This window comes from Phoxinus phoxinus, assembly GCF_949152265.1.
Source record: "Phoxinus phoxinus genome assembly, chromosome: 24".
Classification (NCBI taxonomy): domain Eukaryota; kingdom Metazoa; phylum Chordata; class Actinopteri; order Cypriniformes; family Leuciscidae; genus Phoxinus; species Phoxinus phoxinus.
This window is the reverse complement of record NC_136899.1, coordinates 18,905,343-18,930,061: the sequence shown is the minus strand read 5'-3', so window position 1 is coordinate 18,930,061 and position 24,719 is coordinate 18,905,343. Positions and strand designations below refer to the sequence as shown.

Genomic DNA, 24,719 nt, shown 5'->3' with positions numbered 1-24,719 from the left:
TGTTGTTTAGGGAGTCCCCAACAACAGTTTTACGTGCATGCAATGACAAAAAACACTTTAGTTGTCGTATAATATGCATTTATTTTTACCTGATTTGCTCACCGACTCCCAAATGATTCGTTCAACGACTCGTTTTTCCAAACCCCGCCTTTGCGCGACGCTAATCGTTGATTGGTCAGATGACCCAGCAGTGTTTACAGAGATAAAACTTATTGTTTAACACGGAGTACAATGATGCTTTTATCAATTAAATTGTGTTACAATAATGATTATAGTCCACTGCTTTGTAGTTTGTAGTAAAAAACTAAAAATAAGATAAAGAATTTAATGTTATGTTAGCGAGCATAGCCCAGAGTTCATATTGTAAAAGCACAATCAGTCTTTGTGTGCGTTAGCCCGATGCATAAACATAACGTTTTTACAAAAAAAAAAAAAATGCAGTTATGTTACGAGGTATTAAAGCAGCACTCAGTAAGATCGGGATTTCTTTGTTGTATCCTCGCGTTTTGCTCGGAGGTTTCTCTCTAGAGCTCCCCCCGCAGCTTTGGAATAGATATTTGACAACAACTGTTAAAAACTCGCTGGCTATTCTCAGACACTAGAGGCTTAGTAGATCAACGACATCAAAGCAGATGGGAAACTCTTTGCAACGTCGTCTTCATTCGGGTTCCAACAGCGTGAGGGAGCGCAATAATGACAGCATTATAGCAGATTTATTTTTGCAGTAAAGCAATTCTTTACCTCGCGAGACTTGGGATCACACGATACTTCCAGACGAAGAGGCCGGCGGGCCGCCGGCCCAAAGTTGCAAACGCTGTTTTTCCGCTCACGGGCACCAGGGGGGTGCGAAACCACCACCATTCAACCCAAAATAAGTAGTATAACCATTCCAGTGACTCCGAAGTTGATCAGTTAAGGTAAAAAAGTTACTTAGTTCACCTTTAATCTATTCTATAAGACAACTCCGAAAACAACGACAAACACTTCACATATCTCAATACACTTGCCATTGAAGACCTAGAAGCTAAACGGTGCTTACACAACAGACAAAATAATTATTAAGCATGCAACATAAAACATAAAAGCAACAATTATTAATAACACTTACAGGTTGTGATACGGAGGAGGAAGCTGATGCAAATACACTTAGAAATGAACCTTCCTTCAATATCAGCCGACTCGCGAATCCAAGTTTGATTGCATTTAAGTTGGTAAAGCAATCCTCTTCAAAATGGCGCGAACAAAGCACAAGGCTCGGACTATACTTCTGTGGTATAGTTGTATATATGAATTGTAGCCACTTAGTCTTCAAATGCTGACTTCACTTGAGTCCCACTTCAGAACACAGCGTCTCGTCGCCATGATATTTTCCCTGGCTTTGGAGAGCAATAAGTGTCGTATTCAAATAACTTGACAAGTTGACGTCATCTAGTCAGAGAAAAAGCTTCGGTCTTCTAACGATTCATAAAAATGACTCCGAGTCGACTCTTACTTTTGAAAGACAATAACTTTATATACGGTGCACTTTCATATTTCAAACTTTGCAGGATGTTTTTGTTCACTTAGATCTATGTTACACACTACATGAAAGGTAAATTTCAAAATTCCATAATAGGTGCCCTTTAAACTACAAGCAATAACACAAATAAATAAATAAATACAATAAAACAAATGAAATAATCAGTGCTTTTAAGTTTTTCATGTACATGTAGGTCTAACAGTAGTTCTCTTTCATAGGTTCACTCAACGCTGCGGATAGCGCAGTGGGAAATCCTCTGGATGTGCCGATTGCCTGAAGCCCTATAGAATCACGCCAATTCATTGGCTGATGGCGCTCGTGCAAGCTGGCTCCGCCCCGACGCTCTTACGTCGTAGCATGATAAACGCGCGCGCCATCTTCTCCTCAGATTTCTCTGCCTTCACGAAGTGGTCACTTCTTGCCCTTCGTTCGGTTTTTCTGAGCCCAAAAATGTTCAACTAAAGCTTTCGTCTCGACACTTCAGCGACTGGTATGAGTGGAACTCCGTTCTCCTTACAGTGAAGTGACATGGATTATCGACGCTGCTCTCCGCCATGCGTTCGTTTTATTTCGAACGACGACCCTCACAGTAAGTGTGTTAAATGTATGGGTTTTTCGCATGAAGCCCGCGAATCGGTTTCTTTCGGTCTGGATGACGTGATTTACACTGCAGCTTCCGACTCCGAAGATTTCGGGACTGCTTTGACTGGTGACGTTATCCCGCCTAGCGGCCAGAGTACGCGGCCTGCACGGAGCTTATTGACGTGCTGTCGCGCGCTACGGAGAAGCTCTCTATAGACTGGCCTGATGAGCCCCGCGAGTCTCAATCATCCAAACTCGACGAGAGGTTCCTGAGTGGCCCTAATTCTAGGCCAGAGCGAAGAAAGCTGCCCTTTTTCAGTGATCTGCATCATGAGATCTCCAGATCCTGGAAGCAGCCTTTCTCCGCACGCCTAACTAATGCGGCAGCCGCTGACTTCACCAACCTCGTTGGTTTTGTGGAGCAGGGTTATTCCGCTATTCCAGCGGTCGAGGACACGCTGGTTAACCACCTTGCCCCGTCGTCTGCACCGTCATGGAAGTCGCGTACCCTCCTTCCTTCCAAAGCTTGTAGAACTACGTCCCTTATTGGGAAGACATGGCAGCTGGTCAGGGAGGCATGGCCCTGCATACCATGGCCATCCTTCAAGCCTACCAAGCGGACGTCTTGAAGGACATGGATGAAGGAGATGGACTGACGCCCGAAGCTGTCAAAGAGCTTTGCAAAGCCACAGATCTGGCCCTAAGAGCCACCAAACACACTGCTCGGGCTGTGGGTCGCTCTATGGCGGGCTCGGTTGCCGCAGAGCGTCACCTCTGGTTGAATCTTACGGAGATCCGAGACAGGGATAAGACCCAGTTACCCAGTTACTCCTATCCAGGTGGTGGTACCCCCAGTACGTGTCAGGACGCCAAGCGCTCTCCTCCACGGTCAACCACGCCGCCCCATGGGAATAAACGTGACATCCTACCTCAGGTATGTCCCTTGCACTCCAACACTCCTCTCCCTCTATCACATTTCTTTCTAGAATGGGAGCGTTTACCAGGGGTATTGCCTTGGATCCTTCGCACAGTTCGGCTCGGCTACTTGCTTCAGTTTTGTCGCAACCCCCCCTGCTTCAACGGCGTCTTTCCAACTGTAGTCGACAGCGCCGCTCAGGCTTCTGTACTACAGCAGGAGATTTCATCTGCTGAAGGGGGCGATAGAGGAGATTCCTTCGGGGGAAGTCGAACAGGGCTTCTACAGCCGTTACTTCCTGGTCCCTAAGAAGGGAGGCGGCCGATTCTAGATCTTCGCCGGTTGAATTTCTCTCTTTGCAAAGGGAAATTCAAGATGTAGACGGCTATCATATCTCAAATCCGGCTGGGGGACTGGTTTGTGACAGTAGACCTCAAGGATGCTTATTTCCACATCCAGGTCGTATGGCGACACAGGAAGTTTCTCAGGTTCGCCTTTGGAGAAAAGGCATACCAGTACAGGGTTCTCCCCTTTGGCCTCGCTCTAGCGCCAAGGACGTTCACAAAGTGTATGGATGCTGCTCTGGCAGAACAGACAATATGGCGGTAGTGTCCCATGTGAACAGACAGGGGGGTTCACGATCGCGCACCCTAGATAGGCATGCGCGTCACCTTCTCCTGTGGTCCCAGGACAAGTTCTTCTCTCTAAGAGCAGTTCATGTCCCAGGGATTCTGACCCTCGCAGCAGGTTTCCTGTCGAGGCAGAAGCTCAGGTCGGGGGAATGGATGTTGAACCGCCAGACGGTGGCCCTGATCTGGGATATGTGCGGGAAAACAGAAGTGGACCTCTTTGCATCTCAGGAGTCGTCCCATTGCCCGCTTTGGTTCTCCCTATGCCCTCCAGTTCCGTTGGGGATAGATGCAATCGCCCACCCATGGCCGATGCAAAAACTCTATGCCTTCCCGCCCATCAAGCTGATCCAGGCGGTTCTGTCCAGAGTGAGGGAGAGCGGAGTGCGCCTCATTCTGGTAGCCCCATTCTGGCCATCCCAGCCATGGTTTTCGGAGCTGATCCCTCTGTTGGAATCCTCCCCCTAGGAGATCCCAGTCCGCAGCGTTGAGTGAACCTATGAAAGAGAACGTCTCTGGTTACTTGCGTAACCTATGTTCTCTGAATAGGGAATGAGACGCTGCGAGTCAATGCTTGTGTTTACACCGGCCGCGATGCGGCGCGTTTCAGAAGCTTCCCAGAAGCGGCTCTCCGCGCCACATCGCTAAATAGAGGCGCCTAGTCTATTTTTGACGGCGCGTCCAAGTCGCATCGGAAATACAAAATAAAAGTAAACAAACCCTTTCAATTTCAAAATAAACACCCTTTGCAGACTCCCAATTGTATTGCACACTTATATATCCTTGGTAGAAACCATTGACTGTAAGGTAGAAATCGAAAAATCAAGAAAAAACACGTCGGACAGGCAAATCACGTGGTCTCGCGCATCCAGTCGCTTCACTTCTGAAATGCTCCTGGTGTGAGTTGTCGCCGCGTGGAGGACGGAATAAAACCATGTCGGAGCCGTGATGCGCCACACATGTATGCAGTGTAAATGAGGGGTTAGGCTGCTGTAACTTTAAAAGCGAATGCCAGGTTCCAATATAATGATACACATGCGTTCTTTCTCTACCGACTATGTTTACTTGGATACTCTCAAAGGTGGGCATTTTGAGATACAATTGTGTGAATTTCTCAGTTTAAAGTTGCCATTAAATTAAAATTGACCCTGTGTTAGCACACATTACTGGTCTTAGGGTGAACAATTAATCCGTGCAAGTTAATTCACAGAAAAAAATGGTTTGTCCTGGTAATCTTTGATCAAAATCTGAAAAGTTACTTCCGTTCTGGAATGGTGTTCCTTTTCCGATGACGTCATTGAAAACGCTTAACCACTCCCCTCCAACTAGTCCGCTAAGAGCGAGAGATGGAGAGGAGGTGCGCTGAAGTAAAACCCTGCCCTCAATTTAATATAGAGTGGTGCAGGTATGACATCACTTTGTAGGTCAAAACCATAGGTCAAAATGCGGAAGCGGGTTAGCATTTTAGCACTTCCGGTTCCATCGTCCCGAAGTCAATGGGTTTCTTGAATGGGTTTTTGATTCAATGGCTGAAATAAGGTCTGTGGTGAAAACAAGCTCAAGACACTTTCACGTTTTATTCTACGACATAAAATACATCAGTATTACCCCACTCATGATTTTCTGAAGCTGTTACGTGTCTTTAAAAAGGCGGTTGCTAACAAGTGGCTAAATGGGACAACAAAGGCTGTCAGGGACGCTGGAAATGTAAGTTCAGTTTGCTTTTACAGAATCGTTATGTTAATAGTTGTGTTCTTATAAACTATTTTAACTCAAAAGTTCTGGGAAAAGGTTTTTAAGATAAAAACTGAAGAGTTGTTGGAAGCTTAGGAGTGGTGACGTTGAATTTGTGGGACCATGATGCAGTTTGTTTATAGCCTACCTTTAGCTTTTTAAAACGTGCCCACTGGCCTCTGTCCACCATGGTCTCCTAATCATCCCCTGATTGCTTTCATAACTGTTTCCTCTAGACCAATAAGCTGGTGTGTGGTGGGCGTTCTGGCGCAATATATGGCTGCCGTTGCATCATCCAGGTGGATGCTGCACATTGGTGGTGGTTGAGGAGATAAATGTAACAAATTATTATTATTAATTAATTATTAATCAGATAGCATTAATCAGATATTTTCTCAAATGGAAGGCTGCATCCTACAAAGGCTCCATATCTCGGCTGCCACGTTGAAGGCAATCTCAATTTGAAGGATCTTTGGAAGGCAGCCTTCGTTTCGCGTCCTTCATTTGGCCTGTTTTGAAGGATGCATCGGATGTATCCTTCGCTGCCTTAAATCACCCACAATCCTTTGCACACATTTCAATTCATGTAAATAAACAGACGGAAAACAAGTCAATACTGAGCTTGTCTGAGTTTATTGTAAAAATGTAAGACAAAAATTATGTTTTCGGACATGAAAGCTAAGATGTTATCTTTTGTTTGGCTGTTCATCACTTACATTGGAGACATTTAATATTCAACAATATTATTGATCTGCCTTACTTAAGGTGGACGATGACGCAATTTTCTTCTAGAAACAAACTTTGTTGTATGTTTTTCATGTTATCACTGTGAAGCTGCTTTGATACAATCTGTATTGTTAAAAGCACTATAAATAAAGGTGACTTGACTTGACTTGCCGGCAAATCCGCTGTTATAATAGCAATCCGTCATGGAACCAGTGCGCCTGCTCTTAAAGGGAATGTGACAGGACGCTCTGATTGTTTTTTTTCACGTTACGCCCAAACCACACCTATGAATAATGAAGCTACTTCAGACCAACCCCTTATAGATTTGCGGCAGGCGCAAGAGGCATTTATCCCGCCGAGAAAATTGCAACAGCGCCGGGATCCGCCCACAAAGTTACGTGCGCTTTGACACTTGCGTTTCAGATCGTTAAAATAGGGCCCATTATGTTCATGTTTGCGGAAATAAATACGGAAAAAATATAAATTTGTGGCTTTTGAGAATCGGTATTGAATCGACCATTTTAAAAGACGATTAATCGAAAAATAAATTTTTTTGCACAGCCCTAGACTGAAGACGTAATACGCATGTGCATGCCGTCACGTTTTCACAAATTCACGTTTTTGTAGTTCACACGGAGATGATTCCTGTACAGTTTAAAAAGCGTGCACTTTTAAACCCGTTTTCAAAAGTTCAGTTGTCATGTAAATGAACGGCACAACGGCAATAAGTTTTTCTTTCTTATTTTTGAAAACAGTGTCATGTGAATGCCCCCTAAATATTAGTTGGTGGAAATAAAATAAATAAATAATAAAAATAATTATAATTATAATAATAATTATTATTATTATTACAGTGATTGTATGTTTTAAAACTAGAAATTTGTCTTGTTATTTTTATGGTGGATACTACTAATTCTTTTCCAAAGAACAAGGGATTTGTGTGCACCTTTATCACTAAAATGAAATGGGACACCAATTTATATTTGTGGAGAGTGCCAGTTGACAAAACAAGTGTTGTGTTGATCATAATGACATCAGTACAGTGGAAGAGTGCAAGGCAGGTATTTGCTTTTAGAGGAAGAACCTGTTGCGCTGCTTTTGACAAATATACGTCACGTCTGCAATGCTTTTCTCTCCAATTAAAATATAGCAGAATTTTGTTTAAACAAGTAATCATGGTTAAACTTTTCTTGTTCACTGCCTGTTGTTTTTCAAGCCTGTTGTTTGTTTGTCCATATTCAGCTATATAATTCAGCATCAAACTTTCACATATAATGTTTGGCAAAAAAGATGGTCCACTTTAAACATTCTACTAACTAAGTAACTTTTCAGTTCTACTAACTAACCATACCCCAAACAGTCTATGAATACTCTGGGAGTTAGTTGACATATAATATGAGTTAGTTGACATGTAGTTGCAAAGGTACTTACAATTAGTGTATAAAGTGGAACAAAAAAGTGACAAAAAGCAATTTTGCAACATGACAAGTGAAAAACAGAGTGGGAAACAATTACATTAGCGCTGACAGCGCTCCTCCTGTGTTGGCTGATAATTAAAAGTAAACTAAACCCTACACAGTTAATTTCCTCCACATCTTATTAGACTCCAGACAGTTATTTAAGTTTACATTTATATACTCTATGTGTGATTTACATCATAAGAAAAAAAAAAATACTCGGCTATAAATACTCCCTGTGTTCACTTTACACAAACCCTATGTGCACATGATCAGATATCAAGACACACCCAACTCAGCTATGGAACTAAAGCCTTGACGTTTATCTGATGTTATAATAAAGGCAAGAATAATAGGGTACTTGTCTGAGTTTGCTCATTTGAGAGGATTCTAGATTATTTTGTTGACTTGCCAATCCACAGCATGCACCATTCATCCAAAGGAGAAAACTAAAAACACTAAGTGATCACAACTCAATTGTATTCCTTCTTTTGTATTTCCTTTGGTTCATTTTGGTAAGAATGTATATGTCAAAATAAAGAAAATAAAAAATATTAATAAAACAAACAAAAAAAAGTAAAATAAGTCAAAGAGGAAGACCAATAATAAAGCATATGGGCGAGGGGTGTTTGAAAAGAGACAACAAGTGAGTTATAAATAGTTGGGAAAGAATAAAAAGGAGGAGTTTTAAAATAAGGAAGAACTTTGGTTAAAGGTAGGACAAAGGTTGTTGTGCATTGTTTTCCCGTCATGAGAAAAAGGAGAAGTGGCAATAAAACAGGCCATTATCAGTCAGCAGAGAAGGAACAGAGGCAGAGAGAAGCGACAGAAATCAAGAGAGACTAAACACACACTGAAGCTGTCATGTGTGAACGCTGTAATAGCAACAGGCTTGACTAGTTCTTTCGGAAACAATTTTTGAATGCAAGGTTTAATTAGGAAAAGCTGTTTACTTTGACTATACCGGGTTGATCATGGAACGAGTTTATACTTTAGTTTTGCTGTGTGCTGTTTCTGCATTGGTAAGTCACTCTTATACTCTATATACATACAGTACAACTGTTATTTGTGGCTACCTGACATTGCTGGTTTGAGGGTCAGATTGTAAAACCACAGCCATATGCACCATGACAAATACACCTGTGGCCGATACCAGCGACATAAAGCATATCGAAGTCAAAGATTAGCTCTGTTAATAAAGACTTAAAGACTTGTATAAATACAAAGGGAAACTAAGAGTATATTCAAGTATATTCATAATGGCCATGGCAAAAGGTAAATAAAAGATTAGGAACAGTAATGTGTTTGTAAATAATACTTTTATTCAGCTAGCATTCATTAATTTGACCAAATTGACATGCTGACTATAATGTTACAAAAGATTTCTTTTTCAAATAAATGTTGATCTTTTGAACTTTCCATTCATCAAAAAAGTTTTGACAATGGTTTCCTCAAATGAGTATGTAGTAAAACTTGTTTTTCATATACTGATGGTAATAAGGAATGTTTATCGAGTAATGAATCAGCGTAAGAATGATCAGCTGGTTTGCAATGATGGGAAATGATACAGAATTTTTTTTTAATTGCAATTTTTACTGTAGGCCTATGTTGATCACATAAATGCAGCCTTAATGGAAATTAGAGTCTTCTTTTGAAAAAACAATAAAACAAATTATGACCCCAAACTTTTGAAGTGTGTGTGTGTGTGTGTGTGTGTGTGTGTGTGTGTGTGTGTGTGTGTGTGCGTGCGTGTGCGTGCGTGCGTGTGTGTGTGTGTGTGTGTGTGTGTGTATGTGTGTGTGTGTGTGTGTGTGTGTGTGTGTTTGAAATATAAAATACTGTTTGTATTTTATGGGCTTTGAAAACAAACAAACAAATTTAATTTGTATTTGATCAGTTCAGACAACCCCATATTTATCGCACATGGGCATCATTGGGTTAGTGAATTCTATGCTCGAAAATGTGAGGGTTGAACTCGATTCCAAAAGAAAGAAGCGATTTTTCAATTCCGAGGCATTCAGAATTGAGAGTCAAGTCCAAGGTTTTAAGTTGAGTCCACCCCAAATTAAGTCTTCAGAAGACCCAATTTAACAGTAATCAACAATTAATCAGCTAATTTACTATCAGAAAAAGTTAATCAAGATATCAATTGTTCAGTGTTAGCAACTTCCCTTACGAAAAAGAAGTATACTTAAAGTTAATTTCATGAAGTATACTTAAGTAAAGTTCAAGTACATTTTTAAGTATACATTATGCAGTAAGTATACTAATGTCAATATGTACTTGTAGTAAACTTGTAAGTGTACCGCTTGGGACTAATGGCGCTTTTCCACTGCATGGTATGGTACGGTTCGGTACGGCACGGCACGCTTTGGCGCTTTTCCACTGCATGGTACGGTACGGCTCGGTTCGGTACGGCTCGGTTCGGTACGGCTCACTTATGGCGCATTTCCACTGCATGGTACGGTACGGCACGGCTCGCTTCGGCTCGCTTTAAATGGTACCACCTCTGTTGAGGTTCCAAGCGTACCGTACCGATACTAAACGTGACGTGTAAACACTGCAGATCACTGATTGGTCAGACAGAATCGTCACTTCAGCGTCATTGTAATTGCGACACGAGACACTAAACCCGCTAGATTTAAATAGCCAGACAACAGCCAACACAGTAGCACCTGTTTTTAGAGTATTTACTTGACAAAATAAGTTTAAAAAAAAATCAAAAAAGAAATGGCTGAATCGAGGTCAGTGGACGAGGTGCAGACGTTCCTCTCGTTGATTGCCACCGGACCTACAAACAGTGTAGGGACAAATTATAGGCGACAACTATGAACGATCAGTCCCACCCACTTTGAAGCGGTACTAACTGCAGTGGAAAAGCAACCGATCTAAAGCGAACCGAACCGTGCCGTACCGAGTCAAGTCGTACCAGGCAGTGGAAAAGCGAAGCAAGCCGAACCGTTCCGCGTCGAGACGAACCGTACCGAGCCGAACCGAGCCGTACCATGCAGTGGAAAAGCGCCATAAATTGGCCCACTTTTAGTATATAAAAGTATGTTTAAGTGTACTATAAGTGTAACAGTAGTAAACTTTACGTGCACAAATAGTTCATAATTACGTTTCTCATTTGTACTGCAAGTGAATTTATGGGTATAGTAGTTTACTATTTTAATACTTGTAGCAAATTTATAGTTTATGAAAGTACACTTTGAAGTATACTCCGTATACTACAAGTTTTCTTTAATTGAACTTAACATCATACTTGTAGTTTACTAATTAGGGCCCAAGCCCTGAAAGGGCGCAGAACCCTATTGTTCTTCTAAGGATTTTTTGTTATTCTTCTTCTTCTTCTTTTTTATAAATTTTTTTTTTAAGGTTTTTGCCACTTTTGGGGCCCTTAACGTGCTCAAAAACTCTTGAAACTTTGCACACGGGTCAGAACCCGCGGCCATTAGAGCCGGACTGAAGTTGGGACCCGGGCGTGGCAGGGGGGCTCGACAGCGCCCCCTGGAACGGGGTCCGAAAACTTGGTCCATAAATCAAACACGCTTGCATGAAATAATATGAAACTCGGTACACTTATAGATCTCATCGGTTCATATATCCTTCATGCTCTGACTTTTTACCCCAGCCCAACAGGAAGTCGGCTATTTGGCGTAGTTTAAAAAACACATGCAATGGAATTTAAAATACTCCTCCTAGACGATTCAACCAATCACCACGAAACTCGGTGTGCATGAAGTCAAGACATTGAGGATGATGGAGGGCCCAAGCCGGTGGCACCGCCACCCGGTGCCTTTAGTGTAACTAAAGGCACCGGGTGGCGGTGCCACCGGCTTGGGCCCGCAATCGCTGCTTGCAGCTTTAATTATATATATATATATATATATATATTTATATATTCTTTTTGCTCTTTTAGTGTACTCTCAGTAAACTACTAGTTTAGTAGCTTTATACTACAAGTTTTCTTTAAGTGAACTTAACATTATACGGAACTATACGGTTATCCGGACCACACGTGTGTCTTTTAGTCCGTATAGTCATCCCTGATTGGTCTTAACCCCAGTGACAGGTAGGTTTAGGGGCGGGGTTAGGGTTAGGCCATCGTATGATTGGTCTTAAGTCATTTTTTATTTATATAGCGTTTTTTACAATACAGATTGTATCAAAGCAGCTTCACAGTGATAACATGAAAATAATACAAAAAATAATTTCATCATCGTCCACCTTTAAGGCAGATCTATAATATTGTTGAATATTAAATGTCCCCAACTAAGCAAGCCAGAAGGTAAGGCAACAGCGGCAAGGAACCAAAACTCCATCAGGTAACAGAATGGAGAAAAAAAACCTTGGGAGAACCCAGGCTCAGTCGGGGGCCAGTTCTCCTCTGGCCAATGAGTGAACAGTGTATGAAGTTCAGAATGAATCAGAGTATTTGTCCAGTTCCGGTTGGTTGAAGTCGGAGTGGAGAGGAGGAGAGACTGGTTGACACTTCAGGTCAGCGTCGTCGTCGTGTCCTGGCGCTGGTCCTTCATCAGATAATAACCCCAGTGACGGGTAGGTTTAGGGGCGGGGTTAGGGGTATGCCATCGTGTGGTCCGGATAACTGTATAGTACCCATTATACTTATAGTTTACTATTTATATATATTATTTTTGCACTTGCAGTAGGCCTATATACACCACTATGTTCAAATGTAATTTTTTTATACTTGAAAAATACCTTTAACGGTACTTTAATTATAAAAACATTTTATTAGCTTCATGCATCCTTTTTTATCAACACTTGAATGTTTGGTAAGCTTTATAAAGAAAGGCAACATTTTAAACGAAAAAGTTGAGAAAATCTAATTTTTGTCAAAGACGACGCCTTGATCAGATTCAGAACGATGATCAAAACACAGATTGAGTAGATCGACCCCCAAAGCTTCACAGTCGTTTTCCCTTCATGTGTTACGCTTCATTTCATTTGGAAACATTAAGCAGTTTTGATTAACACCCTGTTTAATGTTTGATGATCACGTTATTTTACATTTGAGTGAGCAATCTTCTATCACTTGTTTCAGCTTCTTCTTCTCCTGTCTTTTGATCTGGAGATTCTGTACTAAGATGTGTCATAGCGCCCCCTACCGTAAACAGTGAAAACATGGATAGCTGGAAAATTCAGTCAATGGTGGGGAACGAGTAAAGTAGAATTAAAGTAAATTCCTATCTACACTACCAGTGGACTAGCCTACTCAAAAATTCAGATACACAGAATTAGAAACATATCTGTTTATATCAATATTTTAATCAATATTTTTAAACAATGTAAGTTTCATAAGACTGTATATGAAAAACTATGTAAAAAAAGTATATTTAATAGGCTACTCAATCAAAAGAGTTAACACAACTACAAGCCAAGTATACTTTGAATACTTAATTATACTTTTAAGTATATCTCGATCAAAAGATTGAGTACAAGTACAGACCAAATATACATGTACTTGGTCTTTTCTCCCAGTATAAGTCAAGTAATTTTTATTATATTTCTGAGAAGTACATAAAGTATATTTTTGAGAAGTATATAAAAAGTAGACTGAAAGTATGCTTTCTTATTTTTAGTTGAAAAGAAATATACTAATAGAACACTTGAATAAACTTATTATTATTATAGCTGTTTACAAGATCAGGTTCAGTTCCATGCTTATTTTATTGACTCTATAAGCTATTCCACCTGAAAGCTTGTTACTATATAAACTTGAACATGTTAGTTTATTAGACAGTGTGTAATATTATGTTTTAAAGTATTAAAGTATTTAATAAGCTACTCAATCAAAATAGTAAACACAAGTACAATCCAAGAATACTTAGAATACTTAATTATACTTTTAAGTATATCTCGATCAAAGTACAGGCCAAATATACTTAGACTTTTCTGTCAGTATAAATCAAGTACTTAAGTGCAATTTTAAGTATATTTCTGAGAATACATAAAAAGTAGACTGAAAGAATGCTTTCTTATTTTATTTTTTTTGTTTAAAATAAGTATACTAATAGCACACTTGAATAAACTTCTTTTCGTAAGGGTTGACAGTTTTTTATTTAATTTGGGTTATTAAACATTTGTATTGTCTTGCTAGAAATTATATTATTTACCTGACAGATATTATTTGTTAACTATTTAGAATTCATACTATTAATGTAATTAAAAATATGTACATCTTTTTTTTTAATTAAATTTAGCGCTATGGAATGAAATTATGACTTCATTTTGACTTCATGATCAATGAATATGCCATCCATCCATCCATTTTCCAAGCCACCTGTCCTTCATAGGGTTGTCTGTCGCAGCGTCTCAGTCTGGGACCTTCCTGTTCAGAAGCGACTACCTATTGAGGCGCCACAATGAATCACACTTTTCACAATTTGACGTGTTATTTTCACAATTCAACCTTTCATTATCAGTTCAAGTTTCAGTATTTGTAGTGATGCTGGCCCACACTGGTTTAAACAGTCCTTAAAAAACACACATAATCTGCCACACACAACTCTAAACAAATACAAATTAGAATCCTTCGAATCAAAAATTAAATCGAATCAAGTCAAAAAGTTCTGGGAGTAAGTATCTCATAATATACATTGCACCTCCTCTATTTCCTCAAAGAGTTTAACATGATTCGTTCGTAGTTTCAATTTCCCCTTAAAGGATTAGTTCACTTCAGAATAAACATTTCCTGATAATTGACTCACCCCCACGTCATCTAAGATGTTCATGTCTTTCTTTCTTCAGTTGAAAAGAAATTAAGGTTTTTGAGGAAAACCTATTTTTTCTCCATATAGTGGACTTTAACGGCAACCAACGGATGGTCGAAATTACAGTTTCAATGCAGCTTTAAAGGGCTCTACACGATCCCAGCCGAGGAATAAGGGTCTTATCTAGCGAAACGGACAGTCATAAAAAAAGCAAAAAAAACAACAACATTTATATACTTTTTAACCAAATGTTCATCTTGTACTAGCTGTGATGCGCCACACATTACATAATCACTTTGAAAGGTTTCGCGTGATGTAGGTGGAAGTACAGACCTAGTGTTTACAAAGTGAACGTGCAAAGACTAAGTTAAACGCCATTAAAAAATAAATAAGAAAATTAAATGGAGTTTTTCGCCCTACTCTACGGCACCCTAAGCACTCGCGGTCTTCCTCTGAGTCCGCACTTTCGTGACGTAACGCCGCTTTGACTGTCGGGAAGAAGTCTTCTGCGGAGCCCGCGTCAGTGCAGGCTCGGCAAAAGTGCGCATCGAGGGCGCAAATCGACCGCGCTCGTGAGCACCCTTCTGAGAGCTAAATTAAGAAATGTGACACACTACGGTCTCACGGACTTAACGGACACGCGGCAGCAATTGTTAGTCCACAGACCGAGTGCATATGAAGTGTGCCATTTGGGACGTGACCTTTCAAAGTCATTAGGTAATGCGTGACGTATCGCAGCTAGTGCAAAACGAGCATTTGTGGTTAAAAAGTATATTTTTTTAGGTTTTTTTTTAGAAAATGACAGATCGTTTCGCTAGATAAAACCCTTATTCCTCGGCTGGGATCGTGTCGAGCCCTTTGAAGCTCCATTGAAGCTGCAATTTCGACCATTAAAGTTGCCGTTAAAGTCCACTATGGAGAAAAATCCTGGAATGTTTTCCTCAAAAACGTTAAGTTCTTTTTGACTGAAGAAAGAAAGACATGAACATCTTTCTTGGGTGACGTGGAGGTGAGTAAATTATCAGGAAATTTTAATTATGAAGTGAACTAATCCTTTAAACCCCTTTTTCCTGCTCGGATTGGTCAGAAGGCCCAGTCTGTTGTGATTGGTCTACCGCTTACAGCGTGTGTCGGAGCTTCTTCAGCACTTGATTCAACGTGATGTGAACAGTATGGAGTTTTTCATATAAATTAGAGTCCTCATGCTTTTGAAGTGCATGCAACATGGATTTGCAGCGCTGAAAACAGTGTCTTCTTGAAAACACAAACCAAACTCTTCCAGGCTTCAGGTACAAGTACAGTGTTTGAGGGCGGGGCAAAATACATTTCGTTCGTAGGCAGCCAATGAAGACCATAGAGTGGTATTATGCAAATTTGTTACATTGTTACATAGGTCCCGAACTGTTTTTTTTTTTTGTGTGTGTGTGTGTGTGTGTGTGTGTGTGTGTGTGTGTGTGTGTGTGTGTGTGTGTGTGTGATTTCTTATTTTCTACTAGGCACGGAAGCAGTAGTTGAAATATAAAGACACATTTCTAAGCATTTGTTAAATAGGTCCAGATAGATTTCAGCCTAGTGATATTTCACTGAATGGCCAATTTTACATACATTTTGTGTATTTTCAAGATACAAAATACTGTATTTATTTTTATTGTAAGTACATGTTTCATGTTTTTGTGCCCATCTAAATGGCATGTGTTAAGATAAAAATTCGGTGGATTCATATTTTATATTTCTGGGTCTAATGTTTCACTCCTGAAATACAATCCCAGTCCAAAGTCCTGATTATAAATGATAGCCAGGAATTCGGTATTTGTTATCATTCAGCTGTAATAAGGTCTTAATGGTTATGACTTTATTGTATATATGACCTTTTATGCTCTTCAGTGCAGAAGGCATTTAAAAGAGAATGCAATAATTGTATGACTAAATATACTGGATGTGCTATAAATTTCAATCAGGCCATTTATTCTAAACACAAAGAACAACAACAACAAAAATATCTTATGATGCAATGTAATATTGTATTTAGTTGGCTCTTCTGAAACAGGTTCTCAGATAGTGAAGCCAGTGTCCAGCATAATGGGACTCTTTCAATACTTCACTTCACTTCATGATGCTGGATGAGAGAATACACTGATTTTGTAAAGGGTGGCTGCTTTGAAGAAGCTGAAATATAAGACTATTCATTTGTACATAATTCTACATAATGTTCTAAATAACTCATATACCTCCACTTTTTATGATCCTAGTATGGTAAATGTAGAACATGTTTATACAATAGTGAATGAGAAGAGACAACTAAACTTTTTACTTGGAGTTTCAAAAAAGCTGCCAGATCATCATACGCTATATCCGTCATGCGATATTTGTGGTGTCAACATCTTTCCTATTAATCCATGTGATGTTTTCAAAATGACTTCCATGTTACGGAAGCTTGTCAAAGAGAATCATTCAATACTAGAGATTGTTTCAGTAACACGTCCAGATGGTGCTTGACATTACTTTTTACACAGAACAGTTTTGAAATGTCAAATGAAAAATAGATGCTTAGAATAGTCGATGATTGGCTGTTGGTAATAATATGCAAATATATTTAACTGTAGTTTATTTGCCTGGCACTGTGCGCATTTGTTTTGCTCAGTGTAATGAAACATCAGACGTCATTCACACAATGGCTTTTGCGGTTGATTTTACATGTACAGTATATCATAAAATATTGTGATTTCAATTGGCATCTGCCTCAAGTAAACACATTCTGGTCATTTTATTGTGTTTGTAATAAATATCATAGTAAATGCCCTAAATGAACTGTAAAGAGTTAATTTGAGTAATTCTATTGATATTGTGGTAACACTTTACAAATAAGCTTTCATTTGTTAACATTTAACTACCCCCCAGTTTCTAAGGCTTAAGCCCATGCACGTTTGAGCTGTCTTAACTGAAAGCAACTTGTGCTGACAGATCTTAAAATATGTCAGTGACATTGTTTTGCCTCAAGATGCACATCATTAATGGATTTTTTTCTTCTTCTAGGGCATGTTTATAAAATATATTTAAATGTCCTAACTGAACCAAGGCCAAATCCTGGCTTAATCCGAACCCTGTCTGTGAACCAAATGAACCCTAATGAATACTTCTAAAGCCTTCTAAAGCCATTAATAGGTAATATTAATTTCAACATTTATATATATATATATATATATATATATATATATATATATATATATATATATATATAATATATAAATTATTATTTAATTAGCTAACATGAAATAACAAATGAACAGTTTTATTTTTATTAACAAAGATGAATACATACTTTATTGTTAGTTTAGGCATTGACGAAAGTTATTGGAACATTATTGAAAAGTAAAATTTTACAGATAGTGATAATATTACAGATATTTCTTAATCATGAAAATAAGATTACCGTTATATATACATTTTTTAAAAGATTAATCAGATGTTAGCCAAGTGCTAATGGAAAATATGTAAGATAATTCACCATCGTAGTGAATATGAGAGTTAGGAAGAGTGATGTTTTGCTGTTCACTCAATGACCACATCAGGAATTTCTAAATGAATAGGGTGTAGATTCAGCAACAGTACCATATGCAAGCCACGGTGACTTAAAGTCCCTTTTTAAGGAAAGTCAATTCACTAGGCAGCCATATTTCAGGAGTGCAAGACCGACTCCTATCTACTTGAACGAGGAAATAACAAAATGTCAAAAACTGCTTGCCAAATTCAAATCTCAATAACTTTCAAATCAGCAATAAAATGAATCTTAAGCTCAAACTACATGAAAAAGTGTATATTTCAGGTCAGTCAATGCGCATGTGCAACCCTAAGCATGAGTTTCAGGTTTATATGGCAACAGCAGTGACGCAATGAATTTACTGTGCTATTGACCATTTGGGTGTTTGCAAACAGTGATGATGTGATTTGTTGGCGGATCCTAAACCTGGTGGCAGAAAATTACAGTTCTGCAGTAGCAGTCTGTCACAATCGGTTGTGCCTGTTTTGAATAGACTTTTATTTTGAAGTGTTTTTGTGTTCCTATTTTTCTGTGTTCATTCCTGTCTTCTTCCTGTAGACAGGCTCTGCTGTGGCCCTGTTCGTAGTTTTCCCCGTTGATTATTCTTCCCCAGGTGTGTCTTGTTACTTGTTGTCTTGTTAAGCTTGTTTGCCCCCATAAAAAAAACAGCCCTTGTGTTTTACTTTTTCTCTGTCAGTTGTTAGATGTTTGCTGTTCCTCGTTGTCTCCTTATGTTGTTTCAGCTTTATGTTCATTATTGTTTCATTAAACTCCCATGCACTTGGATCCTCATCTCTGCTTGCCTTCCTTAACTCCCCTGTTTGTCAGTCTTTGGAAGCCACGTGATAAAATAATACAAAATGTAATTTTTAGTTTACATCTCACATTTCCGAGTTTATATCTCACAATTATGTGAAGGAAAATATTAATTGTGAGCTATAAACTTGTTACTCTGTCCTTTTTTTCCTCAGAATTGACAATTGAGAGTTATAAAGTCAGAATTGGGAGATATAAACACGCAACTGTGAGGGAAAAAGTCAGAATTGGGAGATACAAATATTATAGGTTTAAATATTTCACGTGGTAACTGTAGGGCTAATACATTGTCACCTAGAACTGCATGTGAATATTATGTAGACCTGGGCCTGTATCCCTAAAGATTCTGAGAATCCTCTCAGAGAGCTCCTAACTTAACCTAAAAATTCCTTGCCAGGAGTTTTAGCTTAGAAGTGATTCCAGAACATTTTCAGTGAACTCTGAGCAAGGAATGGATGGAAAATCCTATCTTAGTGAGGAGGTGTGGTTGACCCCGTTGCTAGGTTTGAGTCATAATTTCAAAAGCTGTGATTGGTTGATCCTACAAGTTTGATGAAAATTAACTTTTGGTGATAATGAGCAAAGGATGTACCCTCAAATCAATAAACATAATTATACACTCTAATCTTATGCAGACTGTAATTGTAAATAATATTTCACATTCAAGAAAATATCTGGAAAATGAATAGTAAGCTGTAGGGGTTATAGCCTAACATTAGAATCTAAAATATGTGAAAACTTAAGCTCATTACACCCTGTTCAAATAATGATTTGTGTCTTATTTGCTCATATTAATATCCTAGCTGGCATATTTTGTACTTTCACTCCCATATGGACCCCATTGAAAACAAGATGGCCTATCTCAAGGGGCTGTCCTTAATGAAGTAGAAATTGCAACGTTACAACTCAGTGTGGTCTTAACGAGGGTAACACGGCTCAGCTTTTATCAATGTCTGTGATTGTCCAGTGTTTGCAGGACATCTCTCCTGCCTCCTCTGTTGGCCATTTTGTGCAGCTGCTTAGGGGAACTCCTAAGCCACTAAAAGTCCTCTTCCCTGCTCTTAGCAGATCTCGCCTTAGGAGCCCTTTTAAGCGCTAGGAATCTTGAGGAATAGCTTTTATATTAACTGGGATTTTCGTGTCACTTTTAGGGGAAATTCTAAGAAAACGTCATGACTCTGAGAATTTTTTTTAGAATTTGGCCGCTAGGAGCCACTTTTTGCACAAAATTTCTTTAGGGATACGGGCCCTGTTTGTTTATATCAAATTGATGGTTTAAAAGGCCGCATTTACAGTTGGCATTAACATGCGACCTGTATTCCGGATGTTGTCCACATACACTTTGAAAAGACAAGTTTCTTTTCAAACAAGTTTGTTCAACTTGTTCAAAACAAGTTTCTGATCGGAATGTTATCTGATCAGCGTATCCTATTCCAGAGGTAGTCGAGGACGCATTGTGATCGGATCTCAGTTAAATGTAAACGCAATCCATCCAGCCATCGTGTCTGCATTCACAGGTGGACATCATATAAATCCCCGCCCAGTCTCCTCACGTGGCTGTCAGAAAATAATGGCCAGATGCAGTTAAGACAATAAATTCAACGTATTTGAACCTTAAACGTCAATATTTAAAACAGTTTATTTAGAATTACATGATACTGTGTGTGTCAGTTTTCATTTTAATTGTGCAACATTATCTGAACGAGGCGATCGCCTGTACTACAATCACAGCTGTGATCAGTCACAGAGAATGTCAGTCATATAATGCCATTTTTGTACAAGCTAATATGGTTATTTAGGGTCTAAATTAAAAGTTTGTAATATACTTTAATTAAAAATTCTCATTAGTATTGTAAGAAAACACTAATTTTACCTGGTCAAAAACAGCTCTGTTTTCAGCACGCCGTTTTAGTGCATATGTCCAGAGCCCGTCTACGGAGAGCCTGTTCACTCCCTATTAAGTCCTATTGTACCGAATTTTTGGTTGTAGTTCCACCAGAGTTCCACTGGGGGCGATCGCCCGAGTGCAAAATGAATGGGAGTCTATGGGGCTAGACGGCTAAATTTGTCTCTTTCACCCGATTGCCGTTGAGAAATCTCAGATTTGATTGTAGGTTTGGCAAGTTCAACATGGGTTATAGGTCGAAAATTGAATGAACGAGTACTTATGTCCTTTCGATTTCTTACAGGTTGAGTTGTTGTTGCCCATAACACGCTAGCATTCTGCTAATGAACGCTGATTGGTCAGTGAATGACTGGTTACGACCAGAGATACCGCTTGATGGCATCATGGCATCCGAAGCGGGAACAGAATGTATTCTAGCAGAAACTCTTCTAGCACGTGTGTTTACCTGTGTCAGCTGTGTTGTCGATGCCTCGAGAGAAAAGAAAGTGCAGAGCGCGAAAACACCAAAGTGCCTGAAGGATTGCCGTAAAGCAGTATCTCTGGTAGTACGATGTGTATGACGTCATTGACATTTTGAAAGACTTTTTAAAGCAAATAAGTGACTCTAAAAAATCTAACACCCAGCAATAAGCAATTTCTTTGCATCTCCTTTCGAATACAACATTCAAATTACTAGACAAAAATTTATATCTTGAGAAAAGTGGATTTTGAGGGGTATAGCTCCATAGACCACCATTCATTCTGCACTCGTCCTGTGAGCGCCCTCATATGGAATCAGAGTGGAACTGCAACCAGTCAGAAGCCGGAAGTGTAGTGAGAGTGAACCTTCTCCCCTTATTAGACATTCTCTGATATGTCTTTAAATGATAATGAGCTTTGCTGACCCCGCCCCTCTGTTCTGTGGTGCGCTTTTTACATGACACACGTGGAGTGTTGCCTTGACAACAATTGAGGCTCTATTTTGAAGAATGGCAGCGGGAGTCTCTGAGGATAACATAATAACTATAACGCATTGTTCAGTATAAACGTGGAATTATTAATTATATTGAGAACGTCGTAAAAACATGCCGTAATGTAACGTTACCCTGAGTGTAAACATTAAGTTAGCCGCATTCATCGTGAAGCATGCTAGCGATTTGCAAAGATTAATATAAGGATTAATATAAAGGTTAATAAAACGTTACACACTTCTTCTGGCGGTTCAGCAGGAACACGAATAGTTGGTACAGATCCTTTTTTCAGGAGCTTCTTAGCAAAACCAGCTTTATATTGGCCCTCATTTGTAAAGCAGTCTGGTGAAAAATTATTTGCGCAAAAAAAAAAAAAACATTTGTCCTGGGGAATATTCCCTTCTAAAGCAAAACTCAGCCACTGCGTCTTCAGCGGTTCTGATAGGAACATTAAAATGACTGCTGTGTTCCTTATTGCACCCGACAGCAGAACACCACAATCGCTTAGACACCATTCTGCTCATAGACAGTGCTCCCCAGCGTATATAGAGCTGGTAAGTCCCGCCCCCTCCGTAAAACCCCGCTGGACCTCAAAGTTGAAAAACCGTCAATGCAAGTGAATGGGAGAAAATAATTATTTTCTGGTCCCGTTCGAATTGTGCCATGAATGTGAACATATGCTGTCTGTGAATTTTTTATATAATCTTTCGTGTGAAGAATGCTACAATTTAGCGGGTAGAAGTTTGATACGGGTAGCCTTTGTGTGAGAACACTTTGTGGACTACAACTCTTCGCTGCTTTCGACGCGTTTGAAACGTCAACACCACTAGCTCACGGCTCTAGCTCACGGATCCCGCTAGACATGGCTGTGTCTTTGGTGCACTTCACCGCCTTCTTTCAGGGAGAGGACAAAATCGTTGAGGTTGGCGAAAACCACGGGTAAGTCAACTTTATGGGGTGACGTCACATAGGCGACATGTAGTCTTTCTCGTTATGTCTTTTCCACAACTGCTAGCCAACGAATCATACTATATACTGTCAAACTTGTAACATGAAAGATTATATAAAAAATTCACAGACAACATATGTTCACATTCATGGCACAATTCAAACGGGACCAGAAAATAATTATTTTCTCCCATTCACTTGCATTGACGGTTTTTCAACTTTGAGGTCCAGCAGGGTTTTACGGAAGGGGCGGGACTTACCAGCTCTATAAACAATGACGCGCGGACTATGATTGACAGCTCGCGAGGGCGGGTCTGTGTTGAAACGCTGCTGTCAATCAACAATCGTCGACATCACAAAATCGAACAGCTCAATTTGAGACAGGGTAAAACATATAAGGAGATTTTAAAAAAATACACTGGATGGATTTTTATCATTTTATGATGGTTGTGTACAGGCACTGACAACACACATTTCAGTGCAATCAACTTGTAAAAGTGCATGTACCATTATATGACCCCTTTAATGAAGAGCATGCGCAGCTTTGCCAGAGGAATAATGGGAATATACTTTATATTTTTTAATGTTTTAAATGTTGAATGTTTGTATTGTTTCAGCATGTTTAATCTCCCATAGTCATAGCACGCTATAACCTTAAACCCCGATCGATGATGTGACTTGTTTAACATGATAAACCCAGATATTTTTGTATGATCAACTCTAGAAGTATTCCTTCATTCAAAAAACGTAATTTGATCTAAGACTGGAGATTGCACATGACATGAAAGTAGATTAAGTGAGTGAGTGTAAGCAATTGGGACATTGATTAATTTGTATCATCTTTACTCTTAATTCTGTGTCGTGCCACAGACCTAAATATTATGCAAAAACAGAAATCCGATCGGTTAACCAGACACAGAGGCTACTTAATATGAACAAATGTAAATGCACCGTGTCCTGATTGGCTAATGATCCGATCTGCCTGTTATGCTAATCATTGCAGGTTTTATCAGTCATTCGTTTAAAGGGGTGGTAAAGTATGATTTCACTTTTCTAACTGTAGTTAGTGTGAAATGTTGTTGTTTGAGCATAAACAACATCTGCAAAGTTACAACGCTAAAAGTTCAAAGCAAAGGAAGATATTTGCTTTTAAAGAAAAGCACTACAACAAACGGCTGGTAGGGACTACACGACATTCCTCCGGGTTTAGTGACATCATCAGCAAGTCTAAAATGTACATAAACCCCGCCCCCGGGAACACGCAGTCCATGTTGAGAAGAGGAAAAGAAAACTTTAGCATCCATCTTTTCACATGCACTCGAAAGTCACTCTGTGTGCATCTCACAACAGTTCCTATAGGAGCGATTTATAGATTACCATGACAGAATATACTAATTGAAGATAGTTAACTCCACATCAGCAACATAAATTCATCAACTAACCTTTCAGAAACGTGTTGCATTCTACATGTTGTCACTTCTTCTTGAGTCTCTCCATCTTTGTCTGACTCCGTTTTGACATTATTTCTGTCATTTTAGTGTGTCTGACTGCGTGAGGTAATCGCAGCTGCTCACACGCGAGCTCTTGAAACCCCGCCCTCTGCAGCAGCTCATTTGCATTTAAAGGGCCAGGCACAAAACAGTGCGTTTTTGCAAATCCTCAAAAAGTGACAACTTCAACATAGGCCTACTTTATAAAAATATCTGTGGGGTATTTTGTGCTAAAACTTCACACACTCTGGGGACATCAGAGATTTATTTTACATCCTGTGAAAATGGCATTTTACCACCCCTTTAATCCTTGCAATCAAACGTCCGTGTTCAGCTTTAAATGGGTCTCTTCGACCACGGTATTCTATAAAAAATAAGATCATCTTCTTTTGCATTCCATTTCTGACATACAAAGGCACAACAAGAATTTGTTTTTCATTTTGCCCGTTCTTCCTTACCCGTTTTTCAGCCACCACAATGCGTACAAATTGGCGTAACTTTGACGTCAGCTCCCAAATGGCTCCCTGCACGAAGATACTATTTATCTTAATTTTGGAAAGAATACTGTATAGTAAACATCTTTGTATTAACTGACTTTCTGATGCAATTAATAATTAAAACTACACTTTAAAAATGATATGATCAGTAAGCCATGACAACATATGTTTTTCCATTAAATTACCCTCATTTGAACTTTAAATTATACAATATTCTACTTAAAAAAATTATAGTTGAAATGAACATCCAGTTCAAACATCCTTACAAATTTAAGGT

General features: G+C 39.2%; 2 protein-coding genes across 4 annotated transcripts in view; both read left to right on the top strand.

Annotated features, from left to right (window-relative positions):
* The window catches only part of rpgrip1 (RPGR interacting protein 1), a 111,168-nt gene that overhangs the window by 34,078 nt on the left and 52,371 nt on the right, over positions 1-24,719 (top strand). The window lies entirely within an intron of this gene.
* Positions 8,300-24,719, top strand: part of LOC306992260 (receptor-type tyrosine-protein phosphatase H) — a 34,407-nt gene continuing 17,987 nt past the window's right edge. The window contains exon 1 of the mRNA XM_079600939.1: positions 8,300-8,585. Within this exon, the coding sequence (XP_079457065.1) occupies positions 8,538-8,585 (48 nt within the window). The 5' untranslated portion in view covers positions 8,300-8,537. The remainder of the gene's footprint in view (positions 8,586-24,719) is intronic.